The sequence below is a fragment of the Ziziphus jujuba genome, chromosome 7 (genome assembly GCF_031755915.1).
Source record: "Ziziphus jujuba cultivar Dongzao chromosome 7, ASM3175591v1".
Taxonomy (NCBI): Eukaryota; Viridiplantae; Streptophyta; class Magnoliopsida; order Rosales; family Rhamnaceae; genus Ziziphus; species Ziziphus jujuba.
In genome coordinates this window covers 28,063,108-28,081,643 of record NC_083385.1, presented here as the reverse complement: position 1 = coordinate 28,081,643, position 18,536 = coordinate 28,063,108, and the positions used below count along the sequence as shown (strand labels likewise).

Genomic DNA, 18,536 nt, shown 5'->3' with positions numbered 1-18,536 from the left:
AGGAAGCAAAAGTCATTAAAATAAATGGGTTATATTTTTAATAAATTGTGGAAAACTTAAAATCCCATAAAGAACTATATAGGTTTTTTGACCATCTATTTTTAAATGGTTTTTTCATAAATTTTTTTAATACGTAACAAAAATAAAATAAAATAATTTAAATTTAAATTACATCAATCATTTTAAAATCATATCAATTACGTTTTATCATATATTAACAATTATTAACAATTTATAGAATTATATAGAATTAGGTGATTCAAAGACGATCTAATTTTTTTCATCAAGAACTGATGAACCTGTGCAACTTGCAATTCACCTCATCTCTTTACATATATGGCCTGATCAGGAGGTGCTAAAGCTAAATCTTGCAACTCTCTATGCTAAAAGTCTTTTCTCTTCTTGCTAGCTGTTTTTGTTTTTGCATCTTTTACGTCCATATTCAAATTTGTTAGTCAATTTTGGTTCATGAAATTGATGCCTTTTGTTTTTTTGGTCCTTTTGAGTCAAATGGGAGCCTAATTATTCTCAAATCAAAAGAAGGTCTATGTTGATCAAAAAATCGCTTTGGGATACTTTTAAAAGGATCAAAACATTGCTTGATAATGTATAGTACATATGTTGGAAAATTAAGAGCAGGAAGTTCAATAAACCAGATGGCATTCTTAATATCTATATACATATTCCATATATATATATATATATATATATATAAAGTCCATTTCCAATGCGGACTTTTTCATTTTACTAAAATTTAGACATAATTTTAGATAATAATTTTTCCAAAACCTGTCATCTGAATGTCCGCACTAGAAAATTCTCATATAATATACATATACTCTTGTGAGGACATTATATCAAGGGCATTTTGAGGATGTACATCCAACATCTCACAACATGTTGCGAGAGCAAATTTATCTTAAAATATATTGCAGAATGTTCATAATCACAATACTCTCAATTTTATATCCTCCAATATATATATATATATATATATATCACACACACACTTCCACCCACCGCACACATATATGTCATAAAAGAAGTGTTTTTGAATGCAATCAATTACAACTATGCAAAATCTTAGAATGGCAGTCAAGTTATTTGAAGCTTAGAAGTTCATGCATCAAGTTCCCAACCCTAGACTACAGATACACATAAATACAATCCCTATTCTCCATAGCCTAACACCAGCCAAAAAAAACAATAAATAAAAATAATAATAAAAAAGAAACTCAATCCATAAACTGGGTCAAGTTTCTCATATCAATATGGCTCATACTGAAAATTACAACTACAACTTCCCAGTTTTTCCTCTACCCCCACCCCACATTAATCCTCCATCCCCACCAAAAGTGACACCTTCTCATAATCATCCATCCCCTCCAAAAGTAGCTCCACCCCATAACCCCATCAAGCCACCACCAACACCACCATTTCCATCCCCTCCAAAAGTGGCCCCACCCCATAATTTTCCATCCCCTCCAAAAGTTGCACCACCCCACAGCCCCATCAAACCGCCAACACCACCATTTCCATCCCCTCCAAAAGTGGCCCCACCCCATATTATTCCATCCCCTCCAAAGGTCGCACCACCCCACAGCCCCATCAAACCACCAGCACCTTCATCTCCATCCCCTCCAAAAGCGGCCCCACCTCATAATCTTCCATCTCCTCCAAAAATTGCACCACCTCATTACTCGCCACCTCCTCCAAAAGGAGCTCCACCCCACAGCCCAATTAAACCACCAGCACCAGCATTTCCAACACCACCGCCTCAAGCAGCAGAGCCACCTCATCACCCAATCCCACCACCATTGCCCATTGTGTCACCACCACCACCTCATCCTCTGTCTCCACCATCTCCACCTCATTTTAGCCCACCGCCACCACCAGCACCATCACCCGGACACCATTCAACTGTAATAGTTGTTGTCTTTGTCTCACTTGGTGGTCTATTCTTTCTTGCATTCCTGTCGGTTGCTTTATGCTGTTTCATTAAAAAGAAGAAAAGAAAGGCCCAGAAAACTGAGTTCATAAACATAGATGAACACATGAAAATCCAGGAATCTACCACACCAGGTCCACATGGAAAACAAGTAAAGATACTGTCCATTGAAGAAGATGTGCATATTAATGAAGAAATCAAGAAAACTGCAAAGCTGAGTGAAGGTTCACATAAATCTGCACACCATCATCCACAAGCTATTGAAGCGGCAGCAACTTCTTCTGGTTCCAGTCGTCACCATCTTGAGCACAAGGCCTCATGATTGAACGTTACACAAACAAATGCTGCAAATTAAAGAAGATCATTGAATTGCACTTCCTATAACCACCATTTTTTAAAAGTATTATGTAAAAATTTATGTTTCTTTTTCCTGTTCATCAAAAAGAGTGTTTTGTCAGAATAAAATCTATAAGATTGTCAAAATGTACATGACACGTTTATATAAACAATACGAGCATCATTTAAATAAATATTTCAAAACAAGAGCAATAAAAGGATAGATGATAATCATACTTGCTCTATATAATATATCAAGGAGAAGAAATGCTCCAGAAATGCTTCAACTATATAATGGTCGAATTCCATATTCTCATAATAAAAAGGGGCATTAGCTTGTAGATTGGTCGAACTTATACATACTCTTCCACTCCACACTCACCAGATAACAATTTTGCCTTGGTTATTCTTTCTAATGTTTTACATACCAGCACAGTGAGAGGATGAGAATTGTCCCCTTGGTAAAATTTATGAATTTTTCCTGAAATCATTATCCAGCTACAACCAGGAGTTTTAACCAGACCCAGATCCTTCATCTTCAATCTAATTAAAGATACACTGTCCCACATACCAAGGGACTCATAAATACCACACAAGGCAATGTAATTGCTAGGATTTCTTGGTTCCAAATCAAAGAGTTGATGAGCAGCAATTTCTCCAATATCAACATTCTTGTGCATCATACAACCAGCTAGTAGGGCACCCCAAACACTTGATGTCACCATCAACTTCATATTCTTTACCAATCCAAGCGCTTCCTTGAGGTACCCAAAACGACCCAAAAGATCAACCATACATGCATAATGCTCTACTCTGGGTTTGAACCCATAATGTAACCACATGTTATTAAAAATCTTTCGACCTTCATCTATGAGACCCGAGTGGCTGCAACTAGCTAAAATAGCTGTTAATGTGATATGATTAGGTTCATATCCAAAATCTCTCATTTGCTTTAGCAAGACCAAGGAATCCTCCCCTTTCCCATGGACTCCATAACAAGATATCAATGTGGTCCAAGTTATTATATTTGTGTTGGTCATGTTCTTGAAGACCTTTTCTGCATTGTCCAAGCATCCACACTTTGCATACATGTCAATCAACGAATTTCCTATGGCAACATCCGCATCATATTTGAGACTCTTATGTATTTGGCCATGAATTTCTTTCCCTCTAATCAAGTCACCTTCTCCTCCACATACATTTAAAATGCTTGGAATTGTCATGGAATCCATTTTCACTCCTGCTGCAAGCATTTCCCTAAAACAATTCAAAGCATCAGTGTATAAACCGGCCCTTCCAAACCCTGATATCATTGAATTCCATGCTACAGAATCTCTGCATGACATACCAGAAAAAACCCTCCTTGCATCAAATATATTTCCACATTTTACACAAAAATCCAAAACTGAACTGGTCACAACGACATATCCTCCATATCCAAGCTTAATTACCCAACCATAAAGCAGCTTACCCAGATAAGTATATCCCACTACTCCACCACATGCCTTAAACAGTGGGGGAAAAGTGTAATGATCTGGTCGAAGATCCATTTGTCTGAATCTATCAAAAACACTCAAAGCATCAGAAAACATGGAATTCTGCACGTACCAAAAAATCAAAATGTTCCATGAATGCATGTTTCTGTCAACCATTCTATCGAACACTTGGCGGGCATCACAGAGGAAACCACATTTGGAATACAACAGCAACAAATCAGTTTGAAGAGTGACGTCAGAAAGGAAACCGTGGACAAGGATTTGTGCATGGATTTGCTTAGCTTGAGAAACTGCAGGGTGGTAAATGCAGTTTCTAACTAAAGAAGACAACCGAAAAGCGTTTCCACCAGACATTTTCAGAACTTAAGAATTCTTAACGATCCAGGATTTTCTGGCGGGAAGGCTATGGAGGTCGAAAGAAAATCATAACATATAAATAAAAAAAAAAAAAAAAAAAGGTGAAAGAAAAGAGAAAGCCATGTCTTTCTTTTGGTTATTCAAATTTTCCAACGCAAGAAAATCTATAAAACTCATTTGCTAAGGTATTCCATACCTTGTGTCACCCAGATGTATTTTAGTGACTAATTGTAGCTTGATTTTTATTTTATTATATATTTTATTTTATACGGGCATCTGAGTTAGAATTAGGCGCTTCATTTTTTTTTTTTTTTTTGTATAAATGAAAAAATTGAATTTCTTATTCAAGAGTGAATTGGAAATTATTACCTTGAATTACTATTGAAAAAAAATTGTTAATTGGTTGTATTTATTTATTTATGGATTTTGTTTAACTTTTGGCAGTTTGAAAAGTGTAGTACTGTTGATGTAACGTTATTTGTCATGGTTCCTGAGTGATCGTCAACGGTTTCTATTTAAATGATTATTATTAAATAATTTATTTTAAAATTTTAAATTAAAAAATAATAAAATTAAATATTTTAATTAAAATTTATTACTTAAAACGGTGATTATTATCAATTATAACAAATAATATGATTTTTGATATAATCCGTTTCAAACTTCATTATAATAGAGAGAAGATGTGAGCTTGTAGGGCAAAATTCCTTCTTCATTGTTGTTGCTATGAAAATTCCATAATTTAAAAAACAAATAAAGGAAAAATATTTGGTTTCTAAAAATGTTGAAATTAGAGTTGATGCAATTTCTTGATAAAATCATCAATTTTTATCTATCAATTTGTTATCCAATACCGACCTGCAATTTCATAATCTTAACTCTTTTCCTTTTTTGTTTTTCTTTTCTATTTTCTTTTTTTTTTCTTTTGAAAAAATTGATGCTTGATTTGCGAGTTTGAAAATTGCTGGAGTAGAAATGTAGAGGTTGTATAAGAGAAGGAGAAAAGGCATCAAAATGAGGAAAACAGTTAACGAGTGCATACGGAGTAATAAAGATCCGTTTATGACCTAGAAAGATAATACATGTGTCACGTATTTAAGGAAAGGAATACTGAGCAGTTAGTATTTCAAGAGTATCAAAAATTTTTCTCTACCGAACAATTCCTAGAGAATATCCAATAGAAAATCATCTTAAAACGTAGATAACCGAACATAAATATTAACAATAATACCTTATTATATAAATATAAACTACAACAGTAAAAGTCCACAACTGGCCTATTGTACTACAGATCATAACTACACATGTATATAGTAGGATCTCTATTGAATCTAATATCTAAAGCAGAGCATTCTAAAAGTAGTTGTAAAGTTTAGAAGTATAAGTAAATAACAAATAAATTTGGAAGGATAATGATAAATAAAGAAATGATAGATATTGCTGCTATCATGGAAAAAACAAAATGACACGCTGTGCATGAGGTAGACTGCTACTAACTGCTTGGACTTAGGAGAATCAATTTAAAATAAATAAAATATGAGATAAAAAAATCTCAGTGAGTAGTATAGTATAATAGAAAAATAATAATTTATTTCCGTAAAAATATTTCTCTCAATACCTCTTATTTCACTCATTTAAAAAATTCTTCGTTTAAAAATCATTTCACAAAACCTGAACTTATACCCCAATTTAATATCATAAAACCGATACTCAAAAATATAAAGTGAACGATCATTGTAATATTATGAAATGTCTTAATTAAGATATAAATATTGAGTATAAAATATTATAAACGCACTTCCACAAAATATTTATAAACGTGCTGTAATAATCACAATATTTGAAAACCAATAATATACCTAAAATGTATACAATGTACCATTCGATATACCAACTGTAAACCATGGAATATACCCACCTCACGATCTTTAATATACGAAAGGCATCATGGAAATATTAAACCGTCAAGACGTATTCAACCTCACGGTCCGTAGCAATAAATAACATGTGGGATGAACCCAACCTCACAGTACTATGGCAATAAACAAACATGTGGGATAAACCCAATCTCACGGTCCGTGGCAATAAATAACCTATGGGATGAACCCAACCTCACAGTACCGTGGCAATCAATAAACTTGTGGGATAAACCCAACCTTACGGTATGTGGCAATAAAAAACCTATGGGATGAATCCAATCTCACAAAACCGTGGAAAACCTAGCAAGCTGTAATATAATACTGAACCGAAACTTTGGTTTTATATGGTACATCAATTAAAAATAACTAATATAGTATCCTTAAAACAATCTTATAAGATCATATATACTTTTCCAAACGATATTATATTATAAATCATAATTTAATATTTAAATTCAACCGCTTATTTAAATATTTCAAAAAATTTTAAGTCATTATTTCATACTAAAACCATAAATACCACAGTGAAATATACTCACTATAAACCAATTTCAAGCACATAAAATTATAAAATATTTGAACATACTTAAAATCATATAATATTCAAGCTGCTTTCTCAAATCAATTAATTTTCAAAATGATTAAAACCTCAATTCAAATACCAAGATGTTTAAATACCACAAGTTCATTTATGAACTCATTAGAATTGGAAACCATTTAAAATATTATCAAAAATCACATAAAATGATAACACATATATATAAAAGCAGCTCATCATATATGTATAAAATGAACATTTAAAACAAACAATATGTACATGTAAAATACTCAAACCGCATATGTATTATACTATATGCCCAAACATTTTAAAATGATATAATCAATCACTGTACTGCGGATGCTCACTCATGCTTTCTTGCAGGATCGCTTCCAAACTCAACACAAGTGTCTGTAATATGACAAAATATTTCTCAGGCTCCAATAACTAAACTAGAGACACTTGTATGAACCAAATGTCTTAAAATAATTTATACCACTAAAAATTTCATAAACTGGACACCAAGTGGTCCAATTATACTATGTATCCTTAGGACTTGGTATCCAAAATTGAGATTTTTCACCTGAAAGCTAATCTTTTGAGATTGAACCTTCTAACGGATCCTAATAATATCTAATTTCACTAATCTAACTCCAATTTTGACCAATTTAATCAATTTTGTCTAAACATAGTCCGAATTTATTCGAAAATTAACTAATTGACCCAAACATAGAAAAATTATCAAACAACCTCTAAAATTCACAAACTTTATATCAACGGAAAGCCCAAGAGACAAGGAACCCATCAGTATACTCACCTGGAAGTGCATATTTAACCCGAATTTTCTTCCATAATGGTACGGAACAATAGTCTCATTGGAGTTGATACACTAATCACTTTAAATACAAGAAGCCGAGTAGGCGGATTGGTACAAGCGGAGAGGAAAAAAAAAGGGGGGGGGGGGTTATTAAGTGAGCATAGACTCTCGAATTTTACTTAACCCTGTCATGTTACCTTAGAGGTTCTATTTTACCTGACTGGGGGAACGAAGAAAAGGCTAAAGCCCTTTATATAGGGCTAAACGCGCCTCCCCTGTAACTAATAATTAAGGGAAAAGGCCTTTACCGAGCCTCCAATCTTCGACCCACTCAAGCTCAAGCCAAACAATCGACCCTAACAAGAGGAAGGGGCCTTGGGAGCCCTTATGCGAATGATAGGGGAGTTCTTATTGTCAGTCTAGCGTTAGGGGAAAGGTTCCTCTGGTGGTTGGAAAACTCGGTTGAAGCTTTGGCCGAAATCTCCATTGTTGTATCTCTCAAACGGTGAGGAATCTGGGTAAAATAACCATGGAAATGAGTCCAAAGGGTCCAAAAATGGTAGGATAGATGTATGGATTCGCCTGAAACAGTCGAAAAATGCAAAAATCAAGCGACCCACCTAGCCGGCCGCTTCCGACTTTGCCGGCCAGATCCGAGAGCAAGCGTCGCCGTTAGCCGTGAAATTTCATGGCCAAGTTCTCCTTGATGTGAGCTTCCTCCCTGGCTGGCACGTGTAATAGGTTGGTGGCTAGAATGGGCAAAAATGGAGATGATCCGGTTCAACGTTAAACGGGGACCCAGTTTAGATCCACTGGTCTGGAGGAGAATTTTTTGGGTTTTAGGAATGAAATGGATATTTTGGGATTTATTTCCTTGCTTACCACACTTACTGAGGCTCATATAGAGCCTTGGGTCACTAATAGACAAACACTGGAGACTGGTTTGGACACTGGTATAAAACTTATGCTTAAAACTTCTTAGAACCATAACTTTTTATCCGTAACTCGGAATTTGGCGTGCCGCTAGTTTATGAATTCGTATCGACGAGATCTATACAATGGTACCTCAGTGAAACAAAAAATATTGACCATTGAAAAAGTCAAGTTGATCCTATATATTGTTCATTTGGTCAAATTTGGTCAAACTTGATCAAATTTGTTAAAATATGTGTATTTTGATACGGGTTATTACAATTTGTAATATAAGATATACTAGTTATGTAATTTCATTATTTTGTTGTTGTAAGAACTGCTAAAATGTAGACAAAAAATTGTTCAAAGGACCATAATATAAAAAATTTAAAGTTTGCCAAACGAAGTGCTAGTAAAAATCAAAAGCTTAATAATTGAGGGGCAATAGATGCTTAATACCCATTACATCATGATGATGTTTCGACGTAATTTTCTTGGTGTTAATTAAATTAAGGTGATGGTTGATTTTCTTAATTTATAGTGAACAAAATCTAAAATTTGGACTAATTAATTTTAAAATTTTCAGGTGAACCATTAAATCTCAAATTGTATTGCATTAGATACATTTTAGTGTTTGAGGATCGGTAGTTAAAAATAGACATGTTTTTTACCACCAAATTTAGACCTAATTGTCTTTTACCGCTATCTTACAATCTTTCTACTTTTGATTTATGTTCTAATAAGTTAATTTGCAAATATCCCTGCAAAAAGCTTGCTGCAGTACATTCGTTTTCTCATCCAGGCATCCGCATTCAGTTCATTAGTTAAAATCCTGACATGCAGATGTGATAATTTCTTTGCTGAAATAAATATTAATTTTGTTCTTTTAACCATTTCCAAGAAATAATTTAACCATATTGTCATCCAATTAAAAATAAAGGGACGTATTCAATTTAGAATTTGATGGATTTAAAATAAACTATAGATTTTAAAAGATTTGATAGATTGTTATGGAATTCTACAGACTCCATAAAGATTTTATAAGATACCAACAAAATCTTTGGATTTAAAGTTGAATTTTATATTGGCAATTTTATTCACAGTTTCATTATTAAAATCCTTTTAAATCCATTAAAATCCATCATTTTTTTTAAAATCTTATAAAATAAATGACTTTTTGAATACTACCAGATTTTAAAAAAATTCTACAAAATTTTAATTGAATATACCTGAATTTTAATGGATTTTTAAAAAATCTATCAAAATTTTAATTGAATATCATTAAACTTGTATAGACTCCTTTAAAATCTAAATCGAATACCTCTAAATTTTTAAAAACTTTTAAAGATTTTTAAAATCTTTTAAATTCTAAATTGAATATACCCTTCTAAATATATATTACAGACTACACAAATGGATGAATATTGAAAATTTTCCTTGCATCTCATATACACACCAAAAAAATTTGAAACCACTCTGCAAAGGAGAAAATGAAAGCTGATTAAAATAGTATGGTTTATTTCAAAGGGTACATAAAAGATAATCAACCCAAGGTCATCATAATAAGGCCTTACACTTGGTCAGTCAAATTAATGTAGGCATCCATATGCCCAACAAGATACATTTCATACTATACTACAAAAAGGAAAAAGATACAAATTCCTACCAGCTCAAGTTAACTCTTATATTTACATGTCAAAAACGATAAAGCACTACAACATAGAAAATGGTGTTTGTTTCATGCATCAGAAGGGTCATCTTTCCAAACATCTGCAGCTAATGATTTAGTTGAATCCACATAGTGGGCGAATCAACATTCAGTGAGTGAAGCCTGTTAAGAGTAGGTATAATGTAGAGAGATCAGGATGCCAGTTTATCATGGATCAATAGCCATAGGTGTAATCCGCCTCTTTGTGGGCTTATTCACGATGGGAGTCTTCGAGGAGCTTGGTGATTCTTGTTTCACCACGTCACCATCTGCTTCCATTGGCGTGTTATTTGCTGAAATGTGACCATCATTTGTAGTTGCTTCAATTACCATGTTCTCAGGCATCTGAACAGGGTTTATCTTTTCATCTCCCATGACTTTCTTTTGTTCTAGAGCAGAGCGAAAAAAAAGTTACCAAAAAGGAAGCAAATGGTGAAAAGATATGATAACAGAGAAAACTTGATGGCAATTTGAATATGAAAAGGATGCAAACCTGATAAAACAATGGGTGTACCGAGCTCATCACCATCAAATTCTAACAAGGTGCAGTAACCATCTTGCGAGGATGATGCTAGATAACGGGCATCAGATGACCTATGAAAAGAAATAAGGGCAGCTATTTGAACCCAGATAACATTTTGAGCTTTCAAAATGTATATTATACATAAAAAGAAAATAAAATAACAATGCCTGGTAACTGGTAGAAGTTTTACCAAGCAATGTCAGTTATGGCCGCATAATGAAGACCAGCCAAGATTGTAATTGGAGTAATGCTCTCTGTGTCATAAATATACAAAGAATTCAAAGTGGCCACCGCAAAAATGAGACGATAAGGGAGATTGAAGAATCCAGCTGCATAATTCACAAATAACTCTTCAGATTGCAATCATCAATTAACCAACTATATATGTTAAGAAAGAAGTACTACATGGATCTGATCCCCGAAGGCTAAATTGATGAGGACAAAATCGAACGGCTACAACAGGTTTACTGGCACCAGGAAGCTGTATAGTGGGCCTGCATTGAAATAAAACTTGGGGAAATGAATTTAAAAGCAGACACTGTTTCCTCCAAACATCATTTTGTATGTTTGAATAGGCAGTCAAGTTGCATCCAAAAGCATAAAACAATTATAAAGATACCACACCAGAATGTTCATTTTAAGATACTGACAACGCTGAATAGTAATAGCTGTTTCTTACCTAGAAAGGTCTTTCCGAGAGAAAATATATGCTGTGTTTATGGATTCAAGTGCAGCTGAAATTTTGTAAGATCCTGAAAGGACAAAATGCACATCATCAAAAGGATGGATATAAATTAAAAAAAAAAAAAAAAAAAAAACAACAATAATAATAATGATAATAATAATAACATGTAAGTATGAAGATAGTGCAGTCAGAGACCGGGAAATGTCTAAGCCACCATTCAGTTTTCAGAAACGAGTTAAATGGAACACAACAGAGTTGTCATGTGACAAGTTTTGACGGAAAGCAGGAAAAAACGATTAATTACTTATATGGCTCCTTCCATATAGAAGTTGCCTGCTCAAATGATTTCTAAAACTAAATATAATGAAATTCTCTTTTTTTTTTTTTTTTTTTGTAGAAAAACAAACACTTATTCTGAAGAATATTCATTAAATGATAACCAAAAACAAAAAGAAAAACGGTACTTTCCTCTATCCCTGTAGCAAATTGCTTGAATTATAGAAGAATTGAAAACGTGGATTCAAGGCCAACCTCATCCATAAGCATATCTTATACAGTCAATTATAAGCACCATACTACCACAACATATTCTTAAAATACAGAGTTAAATCATACATCTAGGATACTTGTTACTAACAGTTCCTATATAAATATTAACTTCATTAAAAATGAAAAGTACATTACAAGATTTAGAGCAATTTGGCCCCAATAATTTGGAGCTCTACTGGTTGAATGGAATGCCAGGAAGGATCACAGTGAAGTTCTAAAGCTCAATAGATATTTGCTTTGTCAAAGGAAGCCCACTGTTGGGGACAGTATGCAGCAGGGAAACACTGGCAAGTGTTGACATGTGAATGGTCTAAGCATACATGTCTAGGTTTCTCAAAAGTATATTCAGGGGCCAAACCATTGCAAATTGAGTTTAGACTCTAATACCAATAGGATTGGTGATAGAGTAGAGGAAGAGAGGAGGAAGGAAAAAGTCATAGGTAGAAAATATATGAGACATTCAATAATCACATACATCATTAATCAAAACCCTAGTAAAACATAATTACTAAAACTCTTAAACTTGTTCCTCCTCAAGCCCATAATCATGCCAAAAATTGTGTTCCATCCCACATTAATTCTTCACCTAGTTAATTTACTTTAGGGAATTTCTTTCCAACCAAGCAATCAAAAAGTACCACAAATGCACATTTATGCAGGATCACTTTGCCTAGAACTTAATCCATTAAAACTTTTGATAAGTAAGGAACATGGATTGTAGGAACCATCCATGAAGATCTGCCTTCTGACAACCAAAATTAACAACTTTAATAAAACTAGGCAATGCAGATATAGAAGCGATACAGAAAGCAACTCAGGTAGTTTCAGTATAAGGCTCTATTCAATCCTTGAACCACAAAAATAAATTGCTAACCAGAAAAAGAAAAAGGAAAAGATAAAAGAAAAACAAAACAAACACAATAACAAAAGAATACATCAATAAGTGGTCTTTTTGGAAGAACTACGCCTTTTTTTTTTTAATTTTTTAAGTGGCACAGTTTAATTTCTAAAATTTGAAGCTTGAGGTGACACAATTGAGTTAAAATTAGAAATAGAAGAATTCAACAAACAATAAGGCAGTTCCTAGATCAACCAAATAAATCCAAGTTATGGCCAACAATTTCAAAGAACCAAGAGTCGGTGAGAAAATTATAGATGACATAAGTCAGTAAGAGCGGTTGAGTTAAAACCTGTTGGAACAAGTAAAAATGATCCTTCAGGTGACCAGGCTAATCTGCGGAAGAAAGAGCGCAATGTCTCATCATGGAAGAGATGGCTTCTCAAAGCCTGCATTTAAAGCATATAGAAAGGCTTACAGCATGTGATAAATTCATCTGTAATACATACAGCATGATAGCACATAGGCATCTTATCATTTTCTAACCTTATCATCAGCCATTGGCTGTTCTGCCTTTATTATTACATGCTGACAAGCATAAGTCATCTTCTCAATGCCTTTTGCTTTTGTTTGAGGCTTATTGACATATATTCTGCAGGATCTATCCGAACTAAGGGAAGCAACATACTTCTCTAATGGATCCCATGCCACACCTTGAACATAATGGAAATGGCCATCCAAAATCTGATGGACAGAACCTGAAAAGCAGAAAAGGAAAAAGAAAACAACAATCAGGTTGAATCTGTAAGACATTTGAACTGGCATTTACTAGGTAGTAACGAGTATATTTTAACCTTTGTTCACATCCCATATGATGCAAGAATTATCAACTGATCCAGATATGAGAAATGAACCATCAGTAGACCACTCTAAATCCAGAACATCCTTGCGGTGAAATCTAGAGAACAAAAATTCCAGTAAAAAGAAAATACAAATCAAGAAAAAGAAAGCATCAAAGCCTCCAACCATGTAAATGTAAAAAAATTATGCCTCCACATGTTACTATGTTAGTTGAACTCAACAACTTGGTCTAAAAAGATTACTAAAATACATCATAAACTTAAAGCGACTGAACCTCACTAAAGATACACCAATTGCAATTTCACTTCTTCATTCATGGATAGTTTATACTTTCAGATTTATAATTTACTAAAATCAAAATTATCAGTGGTTTGTTTTCAGCTGGACCTTCTAAACTATCAAGATGAAATACAAGCTTCCTTCCTATATTTATGTTTGTGTATCTTGTGCTCACCGGGGAGCATAAAAGAATCCTATTAGCACTAAGCGTTGGATCAACATCAAATTTTGTTCGAGAAATGAAAATGGGTTACCAAATTTGAATTTTAGCCAATGGATTTTTATTTAACCATGGTGTCAATAAGTCTCCATACTCACAAGAGAGAGAGCAATAGATCAAAAATCACACTGACGAAAAATTTAATTAGCACACCATACTGGAAATTGTACATGTAAGAGTGGTCACACCATGTCAATTGATCAAAATTTAGGCACTCAATAGATACACACACACACAGAGATACATAAGGAATAGATACCACGACCTAGATCTGATCAAACACACACACACACACACACGCACATATACATAAGGAATAGATGCCACGACCTAGATCTGATCAAACTTGAACATGGATAGACATGGTGTTTAGCCAACTGTACACAACCAATTTCTTATTTATGCAAAACTTTTGTATAAATTCAGAAGAAAGGCCTTACGATAGCGTCTTAAGAACCTTCCATGTTTGACCAGTTTCTGTAGGATGTAACTTCCATATGATCATCTCACCTCCTGAAAAGAGAAATACTCAGTTCAACATAAGACTGTCAAGCTAACTCAAAGAACCACAAACTAACAAATGATTGGAAATTATAAGACATACCATCAGCACCAGAGGCAAGTTGCTCTCCTACATAATAAAAGGAGCGGTTATAGTCTTCACATCAGAATGAACATAAATACGAAAAAGGGAATAAAATAATTACAAAAGCTTTGAGAAACTATTATAAGACCACTGATCATAATAACTTAATTGAAAAGCTTCATTTCAAAGATAAGTTAAGACTTTAGATTCTGGAAGAGGATTAAAACTTTTCTATTGTTGAACAGATTGATTCATGCAAGAAACCAGAGACAATCCACATAGTAGCTAGAAAAATCCACATAGCAGAATAAAGTTTTGGTAATCTCCTCACAAATTTAGTGAAACTAGACCAATAAAAACACAATGATAATGAACATGCAAGACATTTCCCATTCATGAGCGAGGTCATACATTTTCAAGCCAGCATCAATCTAAATATTTGCAGCAAGTGTCATGCATTTGCTAGTTTTCACTCTAAATTCCAATGCTTAAGGCCTCATGGAGCTTCATATAAAAAGGAATGATTCAAGATGGATCCATTCCACAAACTTAAAACTTTTAGAATTGTGCAGTCACACAAACATATAATAATATTAACAAAATAAAAATAAATAACAAAGAAAAGAAAGCCCCAGTCAGAACCATTGTATCTTTCGCAGAAAGACAATTGAAAACTAACCATGAAAGACCTTCACCTTTGGATTGGTAAATAGTAGATTAGGTTCCAATTATCAACTAATCTTGCACCATCTGAATAGGAAGTCACAGCATTATGAAGCTAGAGTTTTGTCAATTAGTATTCTCTTTTTATGCAAATGGAACTTAAGTTTAAAAATGAGCAAAAGCATAATAGGAAAAACTTATGTCTCTAGTAATTTATATGACACCTGAAGTTCATACTGTTATGCATAATAAGTTTTGACAACTTACAAGTCAAATCTAATAAATACTTTTCAGTTTAAATACCCTACTGATATTTTGATAAGATGGGGATACTAGTATGAACTCTCTGAAATAATTCATCATAATTCTTATAATAATTTATGCCCCAAAAAAAAAAAATAAATAAATAAAGAAAAAGAAGAAGAAGAAGAAGAAGAAAGTAGAAGCTACAATTTTATGCATATAAGTTAAAGCACATGAAATCTCAACCGCATTTGACTATCATATGGATAATGGTTCCCAATTTGATACTGATTACAAAAACTAACAGTTGCTAGTATAAGAACAATTAGCCATTCTTAACATTAAAATCTGTAATAATGTTTTTTATTTATTTGTTTATTTATATATACAAAGAAATTCAAAGCATTGAGTAGCATTAATATGCCCTTACCAGATGGCGAGAATCGGATGACATTTACAGCTGCAGTGTGGTAAGAAAGACTACTTTGATATGAAACTGTTGGAACATTGTTCTCTGCATCAGCAGATTTTATTGACCAAAGCTGGTAAAATTAAATACGGGAAAATATATTAATTAGATTCAAAACCTCAAAAAAGTCACTCACAGTTACATGTAATAAATTTTAAATCACTCATATTTACACTTGAAAGTGCATAGTAAACGAAATAATAATATTGCAGTTTTCTCTATATATATATTTCCATTTTGGATATCTTTGATCCCTAGCGTTCATAAAATGCCAAAATTCCAAAGACCCAGAATCCGGATTAATCAAATGAATTTATAAACAACCAAATTGTACGGAACCCAATTACGTTCTTAAGACCCAGAATCCGGATTAATCTTCGGATTCCAGGAAAACAAAAATGAAAACCAAAAATAAAAAAAATAAAATAAAAAAAGAGTTACCTTGATGTCGAAATCGGCGCCACCGGTGGCAAGAATACCAAAGACTGGGTGGAAATCAAGGGTTAAGACTGGTTTGGTTTCGTGCCAGTTGATCTGGACGGTTCCTCCTTTCATTTTCTTCTCTTCTGAATTTTTCCTTTTTTATTACTCTTAAATTTGGAAACAAGATTAGGGTTTAGAAAAAGGAAAACATGTTTTGGCGCGCATATTTGATATGGCGGGAAATTATAGAGAGCCATTGGATACTCTTTCCACTATACAAATGACATCTGGACAAAATTCCACCTCATCAGCCTACTCGTAAAAAAAAAAAATATATATATATATATATATATATATAAATAAAAAAAAGTTAATTATAGCCTTGTAAAATTTAGATTCTCAATTTTGAAACTCACTTTAATTCAACTCAAAGTAAAATTTGATATGATGCTAATGTTTTAACATGAAATATAAAATTAAGTTAATAAAACGTGTATTCTAGAACCTCATAAATTATGTTTTTTGTTTTTATTTTTTGGGAAAGAAAACATGAAATATATTAAAAATCAATAGAAGAACATAAGCGAGTATCAACTTTGAGGAGAGGAAATAGCCACGGAAGGCCAAGCTCCATCCAAGTCTGAAAATCAACCAATGGACAAATCGTCATGTTTAGCTAAAAGCATGCGTAATCTGATTAGATTCCTTAGGAGCATAACTTCCACCTAAAACCAGTACGTGAATCTTAAATTCTCCTAATATCTTCCGCAATATAATAATTAATTCCCCCAATAAAAAAATAAAAAAATTAGAAGAGCCACTAATTAAAAGAATTATGCCTTGAGAATCCAATACAACTCTCCTTCATCATGTCCAATTTGTGAGCAGAAAACCAAAGCCTTACGAATTGCCAATAGCTCAGCAGTGAGAAGATCAAATATATTCTAAGAAGGAATAGAAGCTGTTGCCATTAACGGACCTTTGTCATTGCGTATTACAACACCAACACCGACACACATAGTAGACGTAGAAACTGTACTATCAACTTTGATCTTAATACTACTATTTGTATCAATATTTTCGGTCTAAGATAATAAAGAAAAATATTAAAAAAAATATTCCACATGAATTAGAAAAATAAAAACCAATTAGGTTTTGAAAATAAAAGGTTTTCAATTATCCCATATTGAAAAAAAAAAAAAATTTATAGATGATTTCTCTTACTATATATTAAAATCTTATTTGCTTATTAAAGGGACCTCAACCTCTACTATATCTCTTTACACTAGAATATCTTTTTTATTTTTAATTCTAATTTTTAACATAAAACAGGCTTTCTGGCCGCCTATTATTTAGTTTTATTTAGTATTGGCCCTTAAACCATCTACTATTTATTTTTAGCAATTTAATTTTGTACTGGTCTTTGGACCGTCTATTTTATTGGCTTCAATTACTATTATCATTATTATTGTTATTTTTTGCATTGTTCTTATTTATTTTTCTTAGTTGATTAAAATCCTTTAATCATTAAGGTATTAGAATCTTCTTAATTGTTTGTTCTCTATAATTAAATACAATCGTTTGACTTTTTTTTTTTGCAATTCTTATTATTATTTTCTCTATTTCCTTCAATCTAGAAGGTGGCATGCTTGCACAATCAAAGACGCTTAGTGTTGGATGTTTTTCCAACAACTACCAACAATTGGTGGAAGCCAAGCAAGCTTTTTTGCAATCGGAGGTAGGTGCATTGTACAATTTGCTTCACTAAATTCCACATGTATAAATACCATATTGTCCAAAATTTGAGACACTTTACATCGGATTCCACCATGCAACCAAACATTTTCAATTTTTTCATATTCCCCAACTGATGTAAGCACATTGAACTTTTACAAAATTTGTCAAATGCCTCAAACCCAGCTACATAAATCTGCAAAAGCCGAGTGCTCCAAACCCTTCAAAATCTAATAAATAGAGACCTCCTTCCAAATTTGTTTACTTGTGGATAAGACCATAGCGCATGCAAAAGAGATTCTTTAGAAGTTTGACAAAGTCTACATAGATCATGAGGCAAATCTTCATTTTAGAAAGACCCAATGTGGTAGACAAAGTTGGATGGCTAGCTCTCTAAAGAAAAATTTTAATTTTATTCGGCATTTTTAATCT

General features: G+C 33.0%; 3 protein-coding genes across 5 annotated transcripts; 1 reads left to right on the top strand and 2 right to left on the bottom strand.

Annotated features, from left to right (window-relative positions):
- Positions 1-945: 945 nt before the first annotated feature.
- Positions 946-2,270, top strand: LOC107425700 (protein TRACHEARY ELEMENT DIFFERENTIATION-RELATED 7A). Its single transcript, XM_016035714.4, has one exon. The coding sequence runs from the start codon at positions 1,272-1,274 to the stop codon at positions 2,268-2,270; it is 999 nt and encodes a 332-aa protein (XP_015891200.3). The 5' UTR covers positions 946-1,271.
- LOC107425699 (pentatricopeptide repeat-containing protein At1g20230) lies at positions 2,152-4,456 on the bottom strand. Of its 3 annotated transcripts, XM_048479921.2 has the most exons (3): positions 3,756-4,455; positions 2,522-3,619; positions 2,238-2,378 (listed from the first exon to the last, which is right to left on the bottom strand). In XM_048479921.2, exons 1-2 carry the CDS (start codon positions 3,785-3,787, stop codon positions 2,638-2,640), a joined length of 1,014 nt encoding a protein of 337 aa, XP_048335878.2. In that variant the 5' UTR covers positions 3,788-4,455; the 3' UTR covers positions 2,238-2,378; positions 2,522-2,637. The 3 variants fall into 3 exon arrangements, with proteins under 3 accessions (XP_015891198.2, XP_048335878.2, XP_048335877.2); XM_016035712.4 differs by having other exon boundaries at positions 2,152-2,292; positions 2,522-4,455; XM_048479920.2 differs by having other exon boundaries at positions 2,522-4,456.
- A 5,351-nt stretch (positions 4,457-9,807) lies between these two features.
- LOC107425703 (chromatin assembly factor 1 subunit FAS2) lies at positions 9,808-16,656 on the bottom strand. Its single transcript, XM_016035717.4, has 12 exons — positions 16,389-16,656; positions 15,909-16,020; positions 14,591-14,617; positions 14,427-14,499; positions 13,481-13,584; positions 13,173-13,384; positions 12,979-13,075; positions 11,234-11,306; positions 10,960-11,048; positions 10,745-10,883; positions 10,525-10,625; positions 9,808-10,420 (listed from the first exon to the last, which is right to left on the bottom strand). The coding sequence occupies exons 1-12, from the start codon at positions 16,500-16,502 to the stop codon at positions 10,200-10,202; spliced, it is 1,362 nt and encodes a 453-aa protein (XP_015891203.1). The 5' UTR covers positions 16,503-16,656; the 3' UTR covers positions 9,808-10,199.
- Positions 16,657-18,536: the final 1,880 nt, after the last annotated feature.

Coding starts and splice junctions, on each gene's coding strand:
- LOC107425703 (XM_016035717.4), bottom strand. CDS start 16,502: ATGAAAGGAGGAACCGTCCAGATCAACTGGCACGAAACCAAACCAGTC. Junction 13,385..13,480: donor CATATGGGATGTGAACAAAG/GTTAAAATATAC, acceptor TCTGCTTTTCAG/GTTCTGTCCATCAGATTTTG. Junction 10,626..10,744: donor GCCATAACTGACATTGCTTG/GTAAAACTTCTA, acceptor TTCTTTTCATAG/GTCATCTGATGCCCGTTATC.
- LOC107425699 (XM_048479920.2), bottom strand. CDS start 4,134: ATGTCTGGTGGAAACGCTTTTCGGTTGTCTTCTTTAGTTAGAAACTGC.
- LOC107425700 (XM_016035714.4), top strand. CDS start 1,272: ATGGCTCATACTGAAAATTACAACTACAACTTCCCAGTTTTTCCTCTA.